Below are 21,070 nucleotides of genomic sequence, written 5' to 3' on the forward strand. Positions count from 1 at the left end.
TGGGTGAATGGCTGTGTTGGCTGCTAGCCAAGGGCTAGCCCAGTGAAACTATCACCCCATTATACATCTGAATTTTAATTTAAGAAGTGTATCTCTAATAGCTTGTAATTAAAATTGAAATATTGCTAAAGTTACCACTGTAGGACCAAAATACAACACAGGAATTTAAAAATTCCATTCCAGCACCTTCTTCCTATCCAGACCAGGCAGGTGGTTTGCTTATTTTTATTGATTTATGGGGGTTTTTTTTCTGACCATTTCCTTCTTTTTTTTAATTGTCATTTTCCATAGTGTTTCTTTATTTACTTTTTTTGCTTTGGTTTCACCCTTCTAATTGTCCTGCCCAATTTAGATAGGAGCTGTTAAATGAATGGTCATAATTTGTCCTAATAGCTTTTCAAATATAAGATGAGACTGATTGAGCTATGCTTGGAGAAGAGGAGACTGAGGGGTGACCTAATTAATGTTTATAAATATGTAAAGGGCGAATGTCAGGAGGATGGAGCCAGGCTCTTCTCAGTGATGCCCAACGATAGGACAAGGGGCAGTGGGTGTGAGCTGGAACACAGGAGGTTCCGCTTAAACTTGAGAAGAAACTTCTTTACAGTGAGGGTGACAGAGCCCTGGGACAGGCTGCCCAGGGAGGGTGTGGAGTCTCCTTCTCTAGAGACATTCAAAACCTGGCTGGACGCCTTCCTGTGTGATCTCATTTAGGTTCCTGCTCCGGCAGGGGGATTGGACTGGATGATCTTTGGAGGTCTCTTCCAGTCCCTGACATTCTGTGATGCTGTGTGATTCTGTGACTTTTCAGGTTCTCCTTTTCCTCTCTTAGAGATGGATGTGGTGTTTCCCAGCACCACCTCCAGGATTTCTGAGAGTTATGTTACAAGACAATACAATTTTGTTGTAAGTCTCAAAATAACCTGGTTTATAGTTCATTTTATTTACCCAAGGAAAAAAAAATGTTAAGTAAACATCCAAATTAACTTTATCCATATTTTGAGTTCAACCTGTATTAGCCATTTGTATGGCTAAAAGTTCCTGATGTTTTTTTCCTTTATCCAGAATCACCTCAGTGACACTCTGGAGAAATTTGTATTCATTGCAATAATCTGATAAGCCTTCTGGACACAATCAATATTCAGCTGAGTTTGGGAATAATACCAAAGCGCAGATATTCTCTTCCAGCTGTGGGCTTGTCGTGGCGTTGTTGAAGAAGGCAGAGAACATCCAGCCAGACTGAGTGTTGGCAGCCACTCCCAGGGAGAGCTGTGAAGTAGAAAATAGACAAAAATGAATACTAAACTAATTGTAGAAAAATGTGAATAAAACATTTCCCTTCTCTAATGAAGAAAACCTCTCTTGTCTGAAGAAATGAAGGAATTAATACGCTGCGGATGTGAAACCAAGGGTTCAGAAGGCGTGCTTAATTGCAGGACTGAGTAGATAATGATTTGCCAAAAGCAGTTGGTTCGGATTATAAATGAAGGCCAAAAGGGACCATTAGCTTATCTGGCTCAAGGCTGTCCACCCAGCAGCCTGCGATCTACACAGGCTTGCTGGAGAGTTCTGACTGGCTCCCAAAGTTTTGAAAGCTGCATAGTGCAGCCATGGCACACCCAGATCTCCCAACACATTATCCCACATCAGCACCAAGTGATTCACCCAAGGAGGTGCAGAATTCAGATAGATAGAATGTGGTCTTTTCTGGTCTCTTACATTAAAACAAGTCTTAGGAAATCAACTGCTCGTTCCTGTAGTGATATCAATCATTTGCAAGGAATCTTCTCTGTAACAGATGGCTCAGCATGTCTCTGTTGTACGATGATTTGTTCTGCGCATGAAAGGGCAGAACAAGAACTGTCATGCCTACAGCAAGCCAAATGTGTACTATTACACAAGAGAAAAACATTTCTGTGGAGCCCCTTGGATAGGTATGCCTAATGAATCAGTATCAGTGACTGGTTATAAGGTTTTAAAGGAAAATAAGCATGGGTTGTCCCTCTGACAGAGAGCTGTTTTGTTAGTCCTCCTCGACTCTGCTGTTTCAAGAGGGAAGAGGAGATGTAAGGAGTTAAAAGTCAAAGCAATAGTGCTAGCTGTAAAATTCAGTGCTTGAAAACTGTATCGTGCTGAATTGTGAACTGATATTAAAAATCCTTAAACCTTGGATCTGTGACACAAAGATGTCAGCTTGTTCCTTTGTTATCTTTATATTTTCAGAGGAAATGCTTGGCTAGGACAGGATGTGTGTTTGTACCTACTCAGTATTATCTGCTGCCCTGCAAGCTCCACACCAAGTCTTATCTGCTGCGTGCAAGTTTTGTATTTTTGTGACCTCACAAAGATCAGCTGACTAGTGAAACCAGGGAGGTCAGTGTCTGATGAACACTGCAAGAGAGGGTGGTTGAATTCTGGCGTTCTTAACAAGTATTTTCTTTTCTATTATTTTAAATATCTGGAAGAAGAAGCAAGTCTAAGAACGTAGTGTCGCATCAATCAGTTTCATAAACCATAGTGATCTGGATTTTGCAGAATTACGACAAGCATGCATGAAAGAATTGTATAGTAGCTTAGTGCTTAAAAACAGTAGGTGTTAAGTACTTTGCTATTTTTTCCTTTTATCCCAGAATGTAGAATCATATAATGGGTTGGGCTGGGAGGGTCCTTTAAGGATCATCTAGTCCAGCTCCCAATATAAATTCAGCAGGCCTTGGCTAGCTCACCACTTGTCTGGGAAACATCTTAAGGAAAACCTCTGTTAAAAAGTTACCTGTGTTAATTTTTAAAATAAACACATACCATGCCATTTTTGTATGGGTATGCATTGTGCATCATGAGTAGAAATAATGTACATACACACTGTTTCTAAAGATTTCGTATATGTAGATATTACATCTTCAGAGTTAACCCAGATTCTCACAAGCAAATCTTCTGTAACTTGATTTGCAAAAATGTTTTTGTTTTGTGGGTTTCTTTAATAACCAACTGTGAACATAGCGCATCGGGACATGAAATATGATTTTTCTCTCTCTCTTTAATAATCCATGCAAATTTACAGAGTCTAGACAGGATTAAAGCTAAACTGTCAGAAAATGTTTTGACCAGGCCACCATCAGTGCTGCAGTTCTATGTATTATACGTGCAGAAACATTAACAGGTAATTTTAGATTACTCCTCCTTTTGGGCCATGTAATATCCCTAGAAAACTGTGGACCTATGGACCGTATTATCAGTAGGAGAAATTAGGTCTGACTGATAGGTTCATAAAATGTTCACTATAGAAGAAAGTTTACTTCAGAACCTGGAGACAATCGGGGAAATGTTCCACATGCAATTAAGATAATATTAAGAGCAATAAAAGGTTGGAAAGTTGGGCAACCTAGAAATAATTCTTCCCAGTATCTAGGGGAAGATTTTTTTCCTTCAGGAACTTTTTCCTTTCTGGCACAGCCTTCCATCCATCAAGTGCATCTTCTGTCCATGCAAGACCACATGTGCTATGTGGCTGGCACATTGACTCTAACTCTGCTGATTAAAACAGCAACTAACATGCTCCCTTTGCAGACATACAGATGGAGCAGCTACCAAAGCACACGTGCTACTGAAAGAGCACCTGGCCTCTGTCTGTTCTGTCATTTAAGTTCTTAAGACCAACCTCATGCACGATCCATGCTGTGAGCCTCAGTGCCTGAGCTGCTGACTGCACAGTGAATTGCCTGAACAATGGAGAACAAAGTCCTACATGTGGCTTCAGGACAAGTAGTTATCTGAAATCCCGCATGATCTTTTAGTTATATATTTTGTAACTTACTTTAGGCACATGTCTGTGTTGAATCCACAAAAAAATTTATCATTAACTTAAAACTTTTACAAGCAAGACATCATTAAGTCTTTCGGAAAAGGGGAGTATAATTTAAAAGCATCTATTGTTAATTATTACTGTTACTGCAGTCATGGGATCACTTACACATTCAGTTTTCTGGTCTGTCTCTCCTTCTGAATGCCTGGTAGCTGTGTTGGAGAGAATGTCCTGCAGCTTTATTGTTGTGTTTTTCAAAGTGCTAGAAGTTTTTTTCACTTCACATTAATATTTTATTTCCTCTTATTCAGCTTTTACAGGAAATCTGGCAATGACCGTGATGCAAGATCAGCACAAATCACTACTTTTTTTTTCTTTTTTTATTTTTTTGCTGACAAGAAAAAGTTCAGAGAAATTCAGCTTGCAGTTTAGAGGGCTGAATAAAACGCTGATGGTCAAAGACAGGTGTGGGAGCTGCTCAGCTGTTCCACTATGAGACATTGATTCTGGGCTTTACTGGGGATACCACCAATTCTTAAACCTGTTATATGCCTGATAGGTAAATAATAACTAGTAAATGGTACAAGGCATATGCATGAGTAATATTTTGAACACATCTTCCTGCCAAGAGACAGCCATTAAAAAATGAACATAGAGGTCAGCTAGAGAATGAGGACTTACGAAAGTAAAACGCCAGCCTGGGACTCATCTGTTCTGTAGGTCTACAAGAGTCTTTATAAATGAGCAGCCATATAAACCTCTATTGACTGGAGAGGTTTTGAGGCATGGGGTGATTACTGTTTTTTGTCAGGCCTAGGACTCACTCTTCAAGTTCCACAAGTTGAGCCAGTGCTTTTAGAAGGGATGAGGAGACTCTAAAGTGGGTATTGCTGCTATTATCTGTAATTATAAAACATAATATAAGGCCTGTTCAGGGTGAATTCTCAGACAGGCCAAGAAGTTCATCCGAACACATGTGAAAACATGAAATAACAGCAATTTCACAGAAGCAACCAATAGTGGCTTCTTGAATTTTGCAGGGCAGATTTTTTCATGTCTTTGCTATTTGCAGTGATTTGGAGTAGTGTGATGGTTTATGCAGGTGACTTTCAAAGGTGTTCTCAGAAAAAATGTCATTGTATCACCTATTTTCCTTTCAAACACTGAGTTACTTCCTCTCTGTTGCATTCTGCACCCTTTATTTTGGAATGCTATTACAGTTCTTCTAGTCTGATTTTGACTTTCACCTCAACCAGCCAAAACCTGGGAGACCAAAGCTGTGGGAAAAATAGGAAGACTGCTAGTGTCAAGGTAGCGCTAATAAGTTTGTCAGATACAATCGATTGTCTCCAATCTTTGCTGGTCCATTGTTTGGGGAGTTCTGTTACATGTATTTCATCCAAAACACACAAAAAGAAACGTGTGAACTCTTCAGAGGAATAGAAAATACTTGGAAATCTGAAGCTATAGTGTTTCTATCTTTTTTTTTTTTTTCACCAGTTAGTATGAATTTATGACAGCTACATTATATACTCTAGTATTAAAGCTATTCCAGTCTATTAAATCAATAAGCATTTAGCACATCCAGAAGGTGTGCAGTTTGCCAGCTGACTATAGGCATATCCATTACCTCCTGAGTGTGGTTTGCAGATACCAAGTAGCTATACATCAATAACTGTAGCTGCTGAGCATTTGACAAAGTACTGTCTGCTGAAGGCACAACTTGTAAACCAGTACTGGTTTGTTAAGAGAAATCAGATCGAGGCAGGGGCTGAATGCTAGTCACTATTGCCGACTCCTTAAATAATGGCACTGACAACAACAGGAAAGATGTTACTGTAAGATAACTGCTGTAAGTCCTCCTCGCAGATCATATTACATTTCATGATATAAATTAGATAAAGATATGACTCTTCCAGACTGTTGTCAGCATTCAAAAAACAGGAGGCAGTCAGTCAGTTCAGGATTTGATTGTTGCAGGCCGATATACCAGCACAGCTCTCCCTCTGTTTTTATATAAAACACATTAAATAAACAGTTCGGTTCTTCCCCCACTCCTCAGAAGGTCAGTCTTGCTTTACAGTATTTCTTTATCTACAGAGACCACATGCGGTACTTAAGTTTGGAGTTCATTATGTTACTAGGAAGACCCTTTTTTGTGAAAATAGCTTTTACTCATGGTGGGAGTAGGTGGCTATCAACCTCAGCTTTCTCTGTGCTGCAGCAGCAAAGTATATTTTGTTAAGTGAAAACTGTCACTTAGACTGATCTACTTTTGTATTTAATCTGAAAATTTTTTCAGCAGTTCATCAACAGTTTGCTACTCAGAGTCCTTTGATGCTGAAATGGCAGCTGCTTTTGAATTTCCAACATGGACAGAACAGCAAAAAATAGTTAATTTAGCTAGTTATACCTTCATTACTGATGCTGGTGGCACATTCACTTACTCTTGCCCTAAGAAGGTGTGATAGTTTCACTGGGCTAGCCCTTGGCTAGCAGCCAACACAGCCATTCACCCACCTCCCCCCCACCCCCAAGGGATAGGGGAGAGGATTGGGGGCAAGGATAAGGAGGCTTGTAGGTTGAGATAAGAACAGTTTAACAATAGAGAGAAAACTTAAAATAATACTAATATTAAAATAGTAAAGATAATGATAACAGTAACAAAATATGCAAGTGAATGACACCCAGTGCTACAGCGCACCCCGCTCCTGACCGAGCCTGGCCTGTTCCCAGATAACGATCCCAGAGGAGCGACAATCCCGAACCGAAACTGCAATCCTGGAAGAGCGAGAGCCCGAGATAAAAGCCAGAGAGAGCTAAAAGAGGAAGAGCCCCTCACTAATATACTGGACATGATGTGATATAATATGGAATACCACAGTGGCATATCTAACTGTCAACTAAGTTTATTAATTTAAATATTCTTCTCCCCCCTTAAATCTTGTGCTTGTGGACTAACAGAACACAAAGTCCTTCACTTCCAGTGACAAAAATATAAACATTGGTACATTATCAGTGTCTCTCTCACAGTCAGTCCCAGGCTGGAAGCAAAATACAACACAATTCTAGCTACTGAGAAAGAAACCCATCTCTATTTCAGCTAAAAACCAGGACAGAAGGGCACACAAGATTTTTTTCACAGTTCAGCATTCCAGGACTATGCTACCTGAAAAGAAGTATTATCAACCATCAACCTTCAGTATCATGTGTTTGGAGCCACAAGTATTTCAGTTTGTCAGACTCCATGTCATGTAAAACAATCTCCACCTTGCACTGAGCTATCTGAATCTATCCTGAAGCTCTCATAACATCTCTTGCAGACCATGATGTTTGCAGCCACTGCTGTACTCTCAAAGATACAGCAACATAGAGCCACAAAAATAAATTTAACCAAAAATATGTAATCCATTTTTTAATCACAGTTCAACAGCTCTTGAAAGAGAACATTTTCATACAAATCTCTCTTATTCATTAGCTGGACCCAGTTTTCACTTCAGTTTTCATGTATTTTACAACAGATAAATAAAGAACAGACTTGAAATTCCTGTAAGGTTCACTGTATATTGTCACTGAATCCCAGGTACTGTGCTGTCCTGTAACTTCCATTCGCTGGCTAGAGTTCAGTGCAGTGGACTATGCTTGGACGACTTGTTATAAATCATTAACAAGAGCTTGCTTGTACAGGTATTTCTGGTGGGAAGCCTTTAAAGTCACCTGAAATGAACTGCTGTGGGTTTAGCTGGTGAATCATTTTCCTCCACATCTCCTAAGGAGAATTACTTGGTATAAAGACTTTAATGGGAATTATATGTATTGCTGATGATACTTCTGAAGTTATGATTACAGTTACACCCTCCTGAAGACCTGATGTTTTAATGTGAATTGTCTGAATACAGAAAAATCAAGGTTTTTGTTTAACTGTCTTTGTATTCATTGGTCCAGGTCCTTAATCGCTTTAGGTATGCGTTGACTCAGTGCACAGTACTGGAAAGCCTGAAGTTGCCCGCCAAATTCCTGGTGCAACTGCACCCTTCCTCTGTAAGGAGGGATCACTGATCATTGTGTGGAATAACAGATCCATATAGGAGATCTGTACAGATATCCTGCCTTGGGCATTGCATCATTACATTTGCTTCTTCCTGGTATGCTATCCCCAGCAGGAACCTACGCAGAGTCACAGCAAACTGAAGGAATTTTCGGTTTTCTCTGTAGATGACAGAACTGCCAAGTATTACTAAATACACTGACAAATACAAAAGTACAGAAGATGTTGTACAGCTATGATCTTCTTAACCACTTGGGCATCGTCCTGTAATTTGTCCTTCCGTTACGTGATAAGGGAACCAATTGGTCTTAGGCCCACGGGGGTGACATGGGGAACTTGCAGGCTGATGGAATTATTGCAGGATAAATGCAGAAAGTAAACAGAGTCAACAAGGAACTCAGAATACATATAGGTGTTCAGGAAAGAGGGTAGGTTTCCATTTGTAATCTATACAATGATTATGACTTAGGGCACATCTGATAAAAAAAGATTTTCCTTGCTAATTACAGCGTGCTCCAGATAGATTCAGGTTCTCAAGAGAGAAAGACGGTTTATTATTATTATAATGGCATTTCCAAACAGAAAAATAAAACATTTATGTACTAGATCAGAGCTCCTTTAAGTCTCCTTTTGTTTTTGAGTAGATGATTACATGCATCAGCTATTCCTTTGTTCACTGAAACAGTCTCCAGGCCTCTATCAGAGGATGTCAGCTTTTGTTGCTTCCTTTGAATTCTGAGAAGTATGCATTTAGTTATCTTTCTCTGCTCTGGATCTCACATGAGAGGAGCACGAGACCAATATTGCACCACCCTCCTTCTTTCTGGAGTTACTTTAACTCGTGAACTTGTGGTTCTAATTATTTTGCTGAATTTACTTTAATATATCTTCTTAGCCTTCACTTAAATTAGGCTTTATTTACAGCATTTAACCAATCATTTAAAGCCTCATAAACAAATGGAAATCTGTTTATTTAAGCATTAAGTAAACCTCAACAGCCTGTTTTTGTTGCAAGTTTTTCCACTATAAAGTAGGAGTGACTCTACTGAGTTGGCATGAATCCACTGTTATAAAATGAGAAGACATGAGAAGAATCAGTAGAGACTTATGATCTGCCAGTGGACTTTGAATTCCCTGTTTGTGACATCCTTCTGTCACAAGAGCAAAACAGACACTGAAGTCCTAAGGTCTCACAATAGAATTCGTGCTGGATCCATGTTCTGCCTCTGTCCTCTCATTATTTGCACAAGTTGCAAATCACTACAGCAGACTTAACCAGAATATAATTACTGACAGCCTCCTAATTCCATGTCTATTTGATATTTTTAAAAGAAATTTATGCATTACCAATCTAGATAAAAGAAATAACAAACATCATTTCATTTCCAAAGACACTGGTATTTCTGTGCTCTGATGCTTTGAAAAGTTTGAAACATGTCAAAAAAGGGGACTGTTTATGTTCAATAAGAGGGGAAGGGAGCTGTTACTTCCACCAGGACCATTATTCCCCCCAAGTAAGAAAGAAAGTGAGTAGAAATAGGATGATAATTATAAAAATTATTGTTTGAAACTGAAGACTTGTCCAAATTAGAGTTCATAACTGCCTCCTGCAGTGAGATTGGAACATACTCAACAATTAAGAAAATACTTGCAGTGGAAAGCAAAATTAAAATTTAAGACAATTATTTCTTTAGACGCCATGGACAAAGGGTTACAGGACCCTACCTACAAATTCAAGGGGGATTAATATGAGAAATGGAATGAACGGACTCTGAGATTGTAAATTTAACAGTTATTAACATCTTTATTCCACTGTTTGTAAAAAAAATGTGGAAGTGGATTTTTTCAACTCAGAAAGGCTAATGCTTCTGACCGAAGTTTTAAACACATTTAGGGCTTATACCTTTCTAAAACAACTGAATTCGATCTATCTAAATGCACAGCCAACATTATAATATTGCCTATCACTTGCTTTAAGACAGAGGAACTTTTTTCCTCAATAAATCTCGAGGCAGAACAATGATCTCAGATAAGGTTATAAAGCAAGATGCTTATGGCTTATCACTATGAATGTAGTTAAGCTCTTCTTAATATGTGCAATAAATATAATGTAATATAATAATAAGTAATAAACGGTATTTATTGGCACCTTGATAATTGCTAACAACAGCTGTTTCTCATCTCTCTCTAAGGGAACTGAAAGTCTGCAGGTGCCTCTGCACACTGTATGGGAGGAAATACTAACTTTTCTGTAGTGACAACTGTACATTTCCTTCCTCAATGTGCTTTCCACAGCAAGGCAGCTGTTTTATAAGTGAGCTGCTTCAGCTCAGTTTACTCTGCCTGAGCCCTTTATTCTTCAGTACTTGTGAGCTGCTAGTGTCAGCAGCTCTCAGTAGTTTTACCTGTAGCTTATAGCCCCAGCACTTGCTCATCAAGCCTTGTGCACATCCCTCTCTACAAAGCTGAAAAAGAAATGGTAATGGAATTTTGGAGTTTTGCTCTTTATTTGATAGTATCTCCACCTGTGTTGCATTAATTGTCAAGAGACTAATTATCAATCACTACTGGGCTGCATTTTATTCCTCTTCCTATTAATAGATCTGTACCTGCTTTATTTCTTTTTGGCTGCTTTAGTGCTTATTTAGGAATTGACAGAGACGATGCATATCAAATATTTACTTCCAGCCAACCTTGCAGGTCTTCATTAGCACTGAAAATCAACACCCTATCCTGAGGCAGGAGACCCAGCAAATAATCTATCATTCAGAATGGTAAAGGACATCATCACAGTTATGAGGGCTTGGTCACAACTTGTCAAAAACTACAAGGATGTGTTTCCCTAACAATATAAGGAATGTGAGCACATTCCACCTTTTAAAAAAATGTATCAGTCACAGTATTTATGTCTGTCTGGTTTCTGCAACTTGTCCTCCAAGACTATTGAATAAAACTTCAAAACTTTGTCCTTTTTTCCACTGCCTTGGGCATAGAACTTCTACAGGATAAACCCCAAGGTCAACAGTTCCACTTCTCACACCCAACCAGAAGCATAAAGGTCATCTGTGCAGGAGACTGAGTGTCAGGCCATAGAACTAGGTAATATAAACCTCAACACCTTAAACTCTGAGGGCATAGGAAGTTTTTAAACATTTATTTCTCCATAAACACACATAACATGTACACTGAAGGAAATCAAAATGGAGCAAACTGCTGTTAAAATAAAACACGCCATGGATAAACAATTCTCTCACTGAGGAAAGAGAGTATGGAAACAGTTTAATCTGAATGCCCACAGGTACCTCAGCGATCATGGTGCTAAGAAAACATAACAGAACAATGCAGAGAGTTAAGTGTCTGTTGCTAGCTGGTAGGGCTTTGTGGCTTTTGTGCAGCTAGATTGATTTAAATGGCTGAAGATCTGGGCTGTAACCTTCAACAGAAGTTAATAAACTGTCAGGTTCTACAGAAATAAATCTTAAAGCTGAGTGTCAGAATGAAGAGCAGCTGGGCAAAGGGAGCTCTGTACTGCATGTGCCCTCAGACAGGGTACACCATTCTCTAAGGCAATATCAGATAAAGCATATGAGGGAAAAACCTGATGGCTCAGCATTTTTATAAACAGAGCAGTTCCTTCCCCCTCTCACTGTGGTTACCACTGTGTTCAGAAAATAATGACTCTTTGGCCCACCCCCCTCCTCTGACTGTACCACTACCTCCAGCTGACTGGGGTGACGGACAAATTGCATAACCTCATATTCAAAAGCATTATATTAAAAATACCTTTCCACTCTACACAATAAATGGTTTCCACCTGGATTTAGTTAATGGAGAAATAGTTTGGCTACTTTTGCTAAAGGGGTTTGCTTTGCTTGCAAGGTCGTTCAGAAAGAGCTCCCTGAACTTTGAACCGTATCTGCAAAGTGAGATAAACAAGAGGCGTATAAATACCACAGCCCTGTTCCCCACACTGTTTTCTTCCGCAGCAGCGTCGAGCGGAGCTTGCCAAGGAAGGGGGGGAGGAAGGGGTAAGTGTGCTGGTTTAGCTATGAAAGAGCTTCATGACTTAAGATTTGGTGGAATGTCTGCTTGTTTCGTTGGCTGAAAAGGTTGGCTGTGGAAATTTCCGTTGGAAACCAACTAGATAGTTGAAATGCAAAGAGAAGTCTAATTCAGAACATTGCTCCCGCCTGGTGTGTGGGGCGAGACAGCTGTTGCTGGGTGCTGCGCCTCTGTAAAGGCATAGGAGGACCTCGGGATATCATAGGAGTTTTGTGGGTTTGTAATGGATCCCTATAAAGGCAGGCAGCTTTCCAGATGTGTGGAAAGAGTAAAAAACTGTTGGTGTCTATTGGACCACAGTTTGATCTTAAAAATAATGTACCTAACATGCTTTTGGTAGAGCTGCAGGAAAGAAACATTAGGGACAGATGGATTTCACAAATGATGTGGGCTTTGCAGCAGCTGGCTCTTGTTTTAAAAGATTAATTAATTATTATTTTTTAAATAATATAATGAGATTGATGGAACGTGTGTTATTTATCAGAACTCATTGTTTCCGAAACATTCTGTGTTTGCTGTCAGACTGTGATGCAAATGGTGAAAATATACAATTCCACAAACTAGGACATGTTGGGGAGTAGTTTTGTAATTTTATATGTTTCTTGATAATAGGTGTTTTCTGAACATATTAAACAAAAAATATTATGTTAATGGAATAAAAGGAAAAGATAATTACAGAATTTCTGGTATGCTTTGATTTTCACAAACATTAAATGGACTAAGTATGGGTAGGAGATTTTGTAAGATCTGAAGAATCCTGAAACTCAGTTTTCATTTCCTGTTTTTGCAAAATTGCTTCTAGTGCCTGTGTTCTTCAGAGATTTTTCTCAATGGCATCCAAATACTACAGACTGACTTGTAAAAATCTTTTAAGTCTTTTTTTTTTTTTCGTTTCTGCCAGGTTCTGTAATACTTGCTATGTACCAAAATACTCTATTTGTGTTAGGACTTTTTAAGTCAGTGGATTTACTCTGGAATCTGGAGTGAACCAGTCTAGATTCTTACTGGTGTAAACTGGCTCAGCACAATTGATTTCAAAACACAAGAAATAAGTTCACTTTAAAATCACTGCAGGATTAAAAACAGTCAAGAAATTATAGAGAGGAAGGAACAATGTAGTCTGATTAGTAGCATTAAAAGAAAATCCAGTTATTCTGAATACTTACTTTTCAGCTGTTTACATACAACAACAACAACAAAAATACTGCCTATTTATTATAGGGGAACTCTGCTCTAAAATGAAGGAAATATAATCAAGCAGCAAAGTTGCTCAAATTTATTCTTACAGTTTCCCTTTTGTTTCTTACAGAAACAAAAGAAAACAAAAACAAATGGAGCCAATATCCTGCTGTGTTTTGTTAGGGGAATTTCAGAGTCTGAACTTTGTTTAAGAATTGATCTAATTTTGTTTATATTTTCTCTCTTTTCAGATAAAGCCCAGCCATGTGGGCAGGGCTGGGGCTAGTTCTGGCTCTCTGTCTCCTCCCAGGAGGAGGGACAGAGATCCAGAACTGCAAGGAGCCCCCAGAATGGCACATTGGGGAGGAGAACCCAATGCTGAACTCCAAGGGCTCAGTGACAGTGGTGGCCCTCCTCCAGGCTAGCTGATACTTGTGCCTGCTGCAGGCTTCCAGGTAAGCGTAAATCTCTTTCACAGCTTTTGGAAAACATGACTGGTCAATTTTTTTAATGCCATCTAAGGATAACACATCTGCCCAACTACAGATGCCCTCAGCGAAATCTACTTTCCTCAGGTGCCACCATCCAAGCAACTGGTGACTGCATTAATCTCGGCAGGAGCATTCTGTGCCAGTGGCTCAGATTCTTCATCTCTTGATTTAGTAATGACTGACAGATTTCTTCTCCAGATGGTATTTACAACGTAAAAGTATGGTCAACTCTGTGATTCTGTGATTAATGAAACCCAAACCATAGAAAAACACCACATAAACAGTTCCTCAAGACTATGTTTCAGTTAGCAACAGATGATTAACGTAGCAAAGATGCTGAAGCCAAGAAACATTGTAATTCTGACATAGCTAGAACACCTGAGAGGTCCCTGATCACTCATTTCTTATGTAAGGTCTGTAGGGGAAAAGGCAAATCAAAACATGTGCTTTTAATGTGCTTTCCCAGCCCCTCTTCAGAGGTCCTACATATGAAAAAAAAAAATAATTCCAGAAGATAAGGTAAAGACTGGCATTTTGAGAAATAGATGAAGCATTTAAGGGCATCGATCATCAGTGGTTTATTTTCATACAAGGCCTGGGACATTGGTGCTCTGGTTTCTAGAACCTGCTTCTGTGCAAATAGTCAGGTATCATGACAGTAACAGCAGCAAGAAAATAATTTTGAGCTAACCCAAACAGTGATTGCATACAGCCTTTATCTTGGATTCATTTAGTGGTTGTGAAATAATTTTGGTTTAAAAATTCACAGTACTGATTTCAGAGCTTGATTTTAATCACTGTAATAACATCTTAGTTTCCCCCTGTAGTCTGCATAATGCCATACTGTAGTAGTCTTTGCATGTTTTCTAAGAACTAGAGTTGAAAAAGTGACGGTAAATCTCAGGTTCTGTCAAAGTCAAGAGTGGGTTTTGTGGCTGGCTTTCAGGGTAGGTGGGTTTGATTCTGTATGTTTTGGAAAGATTTTAAACAGTCTTTCAAGTTCTAGACTCTTTTGCAAAACTGAAAAGAATAGAAGAGTTTTCTAGAGCAGTTCAATAGGAAAGATACAAATGAAAAGGAAAAACACCAACAAACCACATTGTACAGCAAGAGAGCAGCTTTCTGTACTATGGAGCAAAGAAAGATTTTGTGATGGGGCATCAAAGGGAAAGACTAATAACAGCCAGACAGGTCATGCACACGTTCTGTAGCCATCCTTTGGTCCCAGTTGCTGTAATATCCCTTTTCTGGCTATTATAGAAAATAGCTGTGCCAAGATGAGTTGGAGAGCTATCAGCCTTTTACTGCAGCTTTACTTTTTTTATTATTCACCAGTCTGCTGTATTTATGGTATATATTCTTTAACCAACTATGTGACCAAAACCTCAGCATTTAAATAAAGACGTCAGATTAACTGTGTTAGACCATGAAGAGCATGAAAGAACTGAAGTAAAAATAACACTGAATTCAGTCTGCAAGCAGATGTCTGCTTTCCTTAGTCCTACGTTCTGCTCACGAGGACAGGACCCACGGCATATTAGCTATTGTAAAGTCTGGTCTGGTGACAGAATAGTTGATAGTCATGGCAAATGGCAAGAATGTTTTAATAGTGTTCAGTTGTTGGGAAAACTTAAAAAAACTGGTAAAAAATGACATTCACTATAATAAAAGCAAAATGGAGCATATTAACTTTTGTTGAACATGGCAAACCTTGTGATTCTCTAATGATTTATGGTCTTGCTTCTTTACATTATCCACTAGATTGGAAGACCTGCGAGTGAAGTTAGAGAATGAAGGACTGGTCAATATCTCGTATGTGGTTGTCAACCATCAGGGAACTTCTTCCCAAAGGAAATTTCACCTACTGAAAGAAAGCGTTTCAGACTATATTGCTGTCTACCAGCAAGATGAACAGCAAGCTGATGTCTGGACTACCTTAAATGGAAACAAAGATGACTTCCTCATCTATGACAGGTCTGTGTTTAGAGGGGAACCCAGGAATCTCTGTAATGTTATTGATTTGCAAATAACCTGATTACTTCACAATAAAGACATCATAATCAACTTCTAAATTGCACTAAGTAAAGCACTTATATTTACTGGGAAAAAGAAGCTACCAAAGAAAAGGCTGCTTTTGATTGTCAGTTTGGGATAAATAAATTTTTCGTTGTAATTACTGTGGATTTAGATTAATATAACTGAGTGTAGAATTTGATAGCATGATTCTGGTCTTAGACCGTTTTTATTTTCAGACAATTTCATTACATCCATGCATGTGAAAGCAGAATATAAATGAGAAAAGCCATCTGAGTTCTCATGAAAACGTTCTGACCGGGGTTGTTTAAAATGGAAAAATTAGTCTTTAGGTGAAACTTAAAACTTTGAAATAAAATACTTTTTTGATAACTGCTAGTAACTCTTTAATTGAAGTCCTGTTTTTTCAGTTTTGATGTGATAGAAATTATTCAACAAGTCCTGCACTTCTAGCATCCCCATCGTAGTTACTATTATGTTACTGTAACGAACATTTTCAATTCATACAGAAGCATAATTAAGTTTAATGAAGAATTAGAAAGTTACTTAACTTTTTTTTTTTTTTTTTTTTGGTAATATGATGAAATTAAACGAACTAGCTGTTAGGCTTATGGGGTGGAACTAGCACTGGAATAATCTTTAGAAAGTGACTGCATGTTACCACAGCAAATAGCCTCAGCATGGAAGGTTGCTATCCTGTGATGGACAAACAGAACAAAGCTGTATGTAGAGCATGGAGGGGCCCATAGCTGACACCTGCCCCGCGGCGTTTGAAAGGTTGGACAGTTCTGTGCTGTCGATACGTAGGTTACACCTGCACTGTGAATTGTTTTGGCCACGATCTGTTTTGGTTCTAGGAATGTACGTCTTTCTTGTGCTGTTAGTGGCGATGAAGTTTTTGCCTGTTGCTGGTCCTAGGTGTGCACTGCAGATGTGTAGGGAGCTATGGCTGGAGGACCGTGTGTTGACATTGCAGGTGGGGCACTTAACAAGGTGCCCTTGGGCACAGCTCCTGCACTGACTCCAGCTCCTTTGAATGTACCAGTTGTGAAGTCAAGTGCATACCAGAACTCTCAAGTACAGATGTGGTTCAAACAGGCACCATCAAAATCCCCTCACACGCACTAAATCAGTAATGCAGGTGCACCACGATGCACATTCCAATCAAAATATATGTATGTTGCATAAAAACATTCTCCATAAGGATGGAACAACCTTGGGGCAATTTGTACCACTATGCAAACAGCCCTTCTTGTTAGCAAGACGGGTTTGCAGTGAGTGTACCGTTCCTACTCCAAATGCCATTCAACGAGAGGCTTCTGCCAGTAGAGTTACGACATCAGCCAGAAATCGTGCTGCACACTACGGACCGATGGAGTCGAGTGGGCAAATATTCATACGGCAGATACTGGTTTTGCCTGTAAACTCCTTGGGGCAGAAACACTCTCCTTGGGACCGTACAGCGTGGGTGGACTGATGTGAATAAAATGAGGTATGATATTTAATTTTAGGTGTATGTTTATGTATATGTAACGGCAAAGTTCCTTCTCTCCTCAGATGCGGCCGGCTGGTGTATCATCTGGGTCTGCCCTATTCCTTCCTGTCTTTCCAGTATGTAGAAGAGTCTATTAAGATTGCATACTGTGAAAACAAGTGTGGAAACTGCTCTTACACGGTATTTTCTTGTTTCATTCTATATATACTAGGAAATAAAACTGGATTTGACTGGTACTTAAAAAAAGTTATTTCAGTGAGATTAATCCAAAAAGACACGATTTAGAATTTACACATTTCATGTGCCTTGACTGAGAGCTTTTAAACATTTTTCAAAGTTAATTAGATCTAATTTATAATAGACTGATTATCTGAATTTCTACCCTTGATAGAAATGCAAATATTTTTCAGAAATCAAAATGCAGTCTTGGAGGCTAATTCTGTTTCTGGAATTACAAAAAGCTAGTGAGCAATTAGCTACTCTAGTTTCTGGGGACAGGTAGGTACTTAAACAAATAGTAATTTAAAAAAAAAAAACCCAAACAACCTGGGAATCAAATCCACATTGATTTTAATTACTCTTCCTTTTAGTTTACATTTAAACACAGTGTACAATAGTTACTTTGAAAAAGTGATAATACAAGTTCGCAAATTATTGTTACCATTATAAAAGAAGGGTAGCTTTGTTTTACGTGTAACTAAAGATCAGAACTACGTTAAGGATTGTCAAGAAGTCTGCATAGTCATGAACATTCAATGAGAAGAATTATTTTTGATCCCGTCATGCAGTTTTCCAGCTAACTGTAGGCCTCAGGCAGGTCAGCTGTGGGATCCTGGGAGAACAGAACTTTTTGTTTGATTATCTGAATTACAGTTCCTGAAAGTTTACATTAAAACTGGTGTCGTAAAGCAAGGTTCTTTTTGATAGATCTGTATCTTTCTTTAGCAAAGTAGCACAAATAATTTAAAATCGGGTTTCAGATTCTGCAAAAATGTTCATTAATATTTTACAACTAGTTTAATTAAATAGAATGCCCTGTATTTAATGCAAGCTTCTGTTTTGCAGGAACCTGATATTGATGGTGTATGTGAAAACATCACTAAAAAAGCAGATGAAGAGCTAGCAGAGGTAGAACCCAAACCAAGTGGTCAACATGCACATCACCACAACCTGCACAGACACAGACACCACCACCACCACCACCATCGCGAGGGCAGTCATCGTTCCAAAAATGGCAACCATCAGGCTTCTTCTGAAACTCAAAGACATCATCCTCACAGCGGTCGGCGTCATAGAGTTTTTGGCTATAACAGACATAATCAGACAGGTAGTCATGAGCAGGTAGACACTGTTCCTCCAAGAGAAAATGTGGAAATTACACAAGATAGAAAGCAATGAAAAAAAGGGAAAACCAGTTGTAAAAACCAGTTAACTTGAAACTGGCCGACAGCATCAGACTCAACTTCTAGTATCTGATGCTGTCATTGTCGACACCTTTTGTTTGAAGAGCTAGGAAATTCTGTCACTTGACAGTGTCGTGGAGCACTTCCAAATTCTTGCAGGTGACACGGCCAGCTGTCAGCAGAGGACATCACTGAATCTTGACAGTGACGTCTGCCCACTGCTGCCTGACAGTCACCAGCAGCAGGAACCAGTGAAACTAGTGACACCTGAGAGTGACAGGAAAAGGCAAGAAACTGAGCCTGAAAAACAAACTAAGCACCTTAAAAATGCAAAGGAGTTCTGTTATCTAAATTCATATAGTTGTGAGAGTGGAAAACTTAACAGATTAAATGTTTTTATTGCCCCCAATTAAAAATTATCCTAGAACAGGTGTGTAGACTTGAAATATTACAAAGTAGACTTCTAGAGCAGTGGTCTTAGAATTACACAATACCTGTCAAATTCCATCAGTGAAAAATTTCTTAAAGGAATTTAATTTACCTGTAGTTTGTTTTTCAGTTGCATCAGGAAGGTGTCTGCATTCTTGATTAATTTGTCTTTCTTGTTGTCTTCTAACATTCTGCTTGCATTTGTGAGGACAGGAGCATAAACTATGACCTAGGGGCTCCTATCTGATGTTTTGCAATCAAGAATAGAAGATAACCAAAAGAGATATTTTAATCATTTTTATTAAGAAGGTGGAATATATTCAAAAGTTGGTTTGTTGTTTTTTTGTTTGTTTTTGGTTTTTTTTTTCTTCCTAACATGGGGATACAAATTCTGTACACGAAAAGCTTATTCCTAGGCAACGTGCCAAAATAACTTCTTGTCTCAAATGTAAGATACAAGCAGTAATAACATTTTTAAAGTAATAGATTTATATGCTTAACTTTTGTGGCTTAGATGTGGTATCAGGGTCCATTAATACATACTTCTACAGCTTGTAAAATCCCAGTAAATCGTTAAGTGAGAAGCAATGTTAAGAACTCTTCATGCAGAATCAGTATCAAAAAAGAGGGAGGGGCAGAATAAATTTAATCTTGGTTTAATGCTTATCTTTATAACAGTGCTGAATTTGATAAAACTGTATTGATTAGTAAGGTTAAAGTTAAACTTGTATAAGTTCTCTGTCTGTAGTTTAGCATTTCTAACCTTTCATTAACTGAGCTGAAGTAAAAGTACAGTTGTTTGAAGGATTCCTGGATGAAGAAAAGAACATGCAAGAAAGGAAACTGCTTTGAAAGTGTACACCATAATTAATGATGGTTTAATAGGGAAATTATTACTCCTGTGAAACCTGAATCTTTTTATTGTGAATGCTGATTAGCAAGGAAGTAGCCATGAATATACACAGAATGCATGCCTTTGGAATATTTGACAAGAGCGTTTTCAATAAAAAATATTCTGTATTTCTTCACATCTTGTTTTTACTTTCAGGTGCTCAGTTTGAAATACACCGTTTCTGTTTCTCATTATATGTACTGCTGAAATACTTAATGCCATTTACTCAAAATCGCTTCCGTTTGAAGTGCAGGTCTTGGCCTTTATTAAGACGTTGCTCTAAGTCTCTTATGGTGTTTTGGAGAATTTCAATTTCCTTGTTTTTCTCCTCTTGGAGATGCTGAAGCTTCTGTAAAAATGCAAGCAAAGGCTTCACTGTTAAACATCACATAGAATTATGTGCCAATACAATATGCTGTTACTAATGAGAAATATTCTAATAAGACTATTTTTCTCAGTATTTTGTATCAATTACAAAGTTGACTTCCCAGATCTCTAGGCTACAAAAACAACAATGCACATATATAATTTATATTGCAGTCTTTTATGTCAGTTCTATCTTAAGCTCCCAGGTTAACAACTCTGTACTAAAACTACTGCATATGTGGGCTTTTGTCGTTGAACCCCAGTTATATCAGTGCAAAGAGATTTGAAATTAGTTGTCTAGCCATGAGAGGGATGTGTGGGGAGAGTAAGATGGACCCATAAGGCATGAAGCTGCCCCCCCATCCCCAAAGTTTTGTTGCAGAGCAAACACGGTAAAACCCCAGGGAACTGCTGTTTCAAACTGGCTGTGACACCATTTCGTATCTGCAGACTACAGGCTATTAAAGCACCTACCCTTCGATAGATACTTTGTGGCAAGACAGAACCATCTGAAAATGACTTCGGTGTTTTATTCTGAACTCTTGCTAATTTAGCATTGAACTGAAAGAATCGGGAAAAGACAAAACATTAAGAATCAAGAGGAAAAAAGTATGTTAAATAATACAAGTATAATTTTCACTTTTTAAAAATTTTATTTTCTACCTGCAAGTAGTACTAGCAAAGCCTATCTGCTGTTTAATCCTAGGACAATGAAGCTACTTAAGTTTATTAAAAAAAGTAATACAAGTTATGTTTCTTAGAAAAATGCCTCGAAATCCAAGTGCAAAGTCCTCCACCCAGATCAGGGCAACCCCAAGCCTAAATACAGGCTGCGTGGTGAATGGATCACAAGCAGCCCTGAGGAGAAG

General features: G+C 38.6%; 1 protein-coding gene across 1 annotated transcript; it reads left to right on the forward strand.

Annotated features, from left to right (window-relative positions):
• Nucleotides 1-11,624: 11,624 nt before the first annotated feature.
• On the forward strand, nt 11,625-18,830 carry SELENOP (selenoprotein P). Its single transcript, XM_010166545.2, has 5 exons — nt 11,625-11,878; nt 13,343-13,546; nt 15,344-15,556; nt 17,174-17,291; nt 18,177-18,830. Exons 2-5 carry the CDS (start codon nt 13,356-13,358, stop codon nt 18,828-18,830), a joined length of 1,176 nt encoding a protein of 391 aa, XP_010164847.2. The 5' UTR covers nt 11,625-11,878; nt 13,343-13,355.
• The last annotated feature ends 2,240 nt before the right edge of the window (nt 18,831-21,070 follow it).

Source organism: Antrostomus carolinensis, unplaced genomic scaffold (assembly GCF_000700745.2).
Source record: "Antrostomus carolinensis isolate BGI_N321 unplaced genomic scaffold, ASM70074v2 scaffold38864, whole genome shotgun sequence".
In the NCBI taxonomy this organism is placed as follows: Eukaryota; Metazoa; Chordata; class Aves; order Caprimulgiformes; family Caprimulgidae; genus Antrostomus; species Antrostomus carolinensis.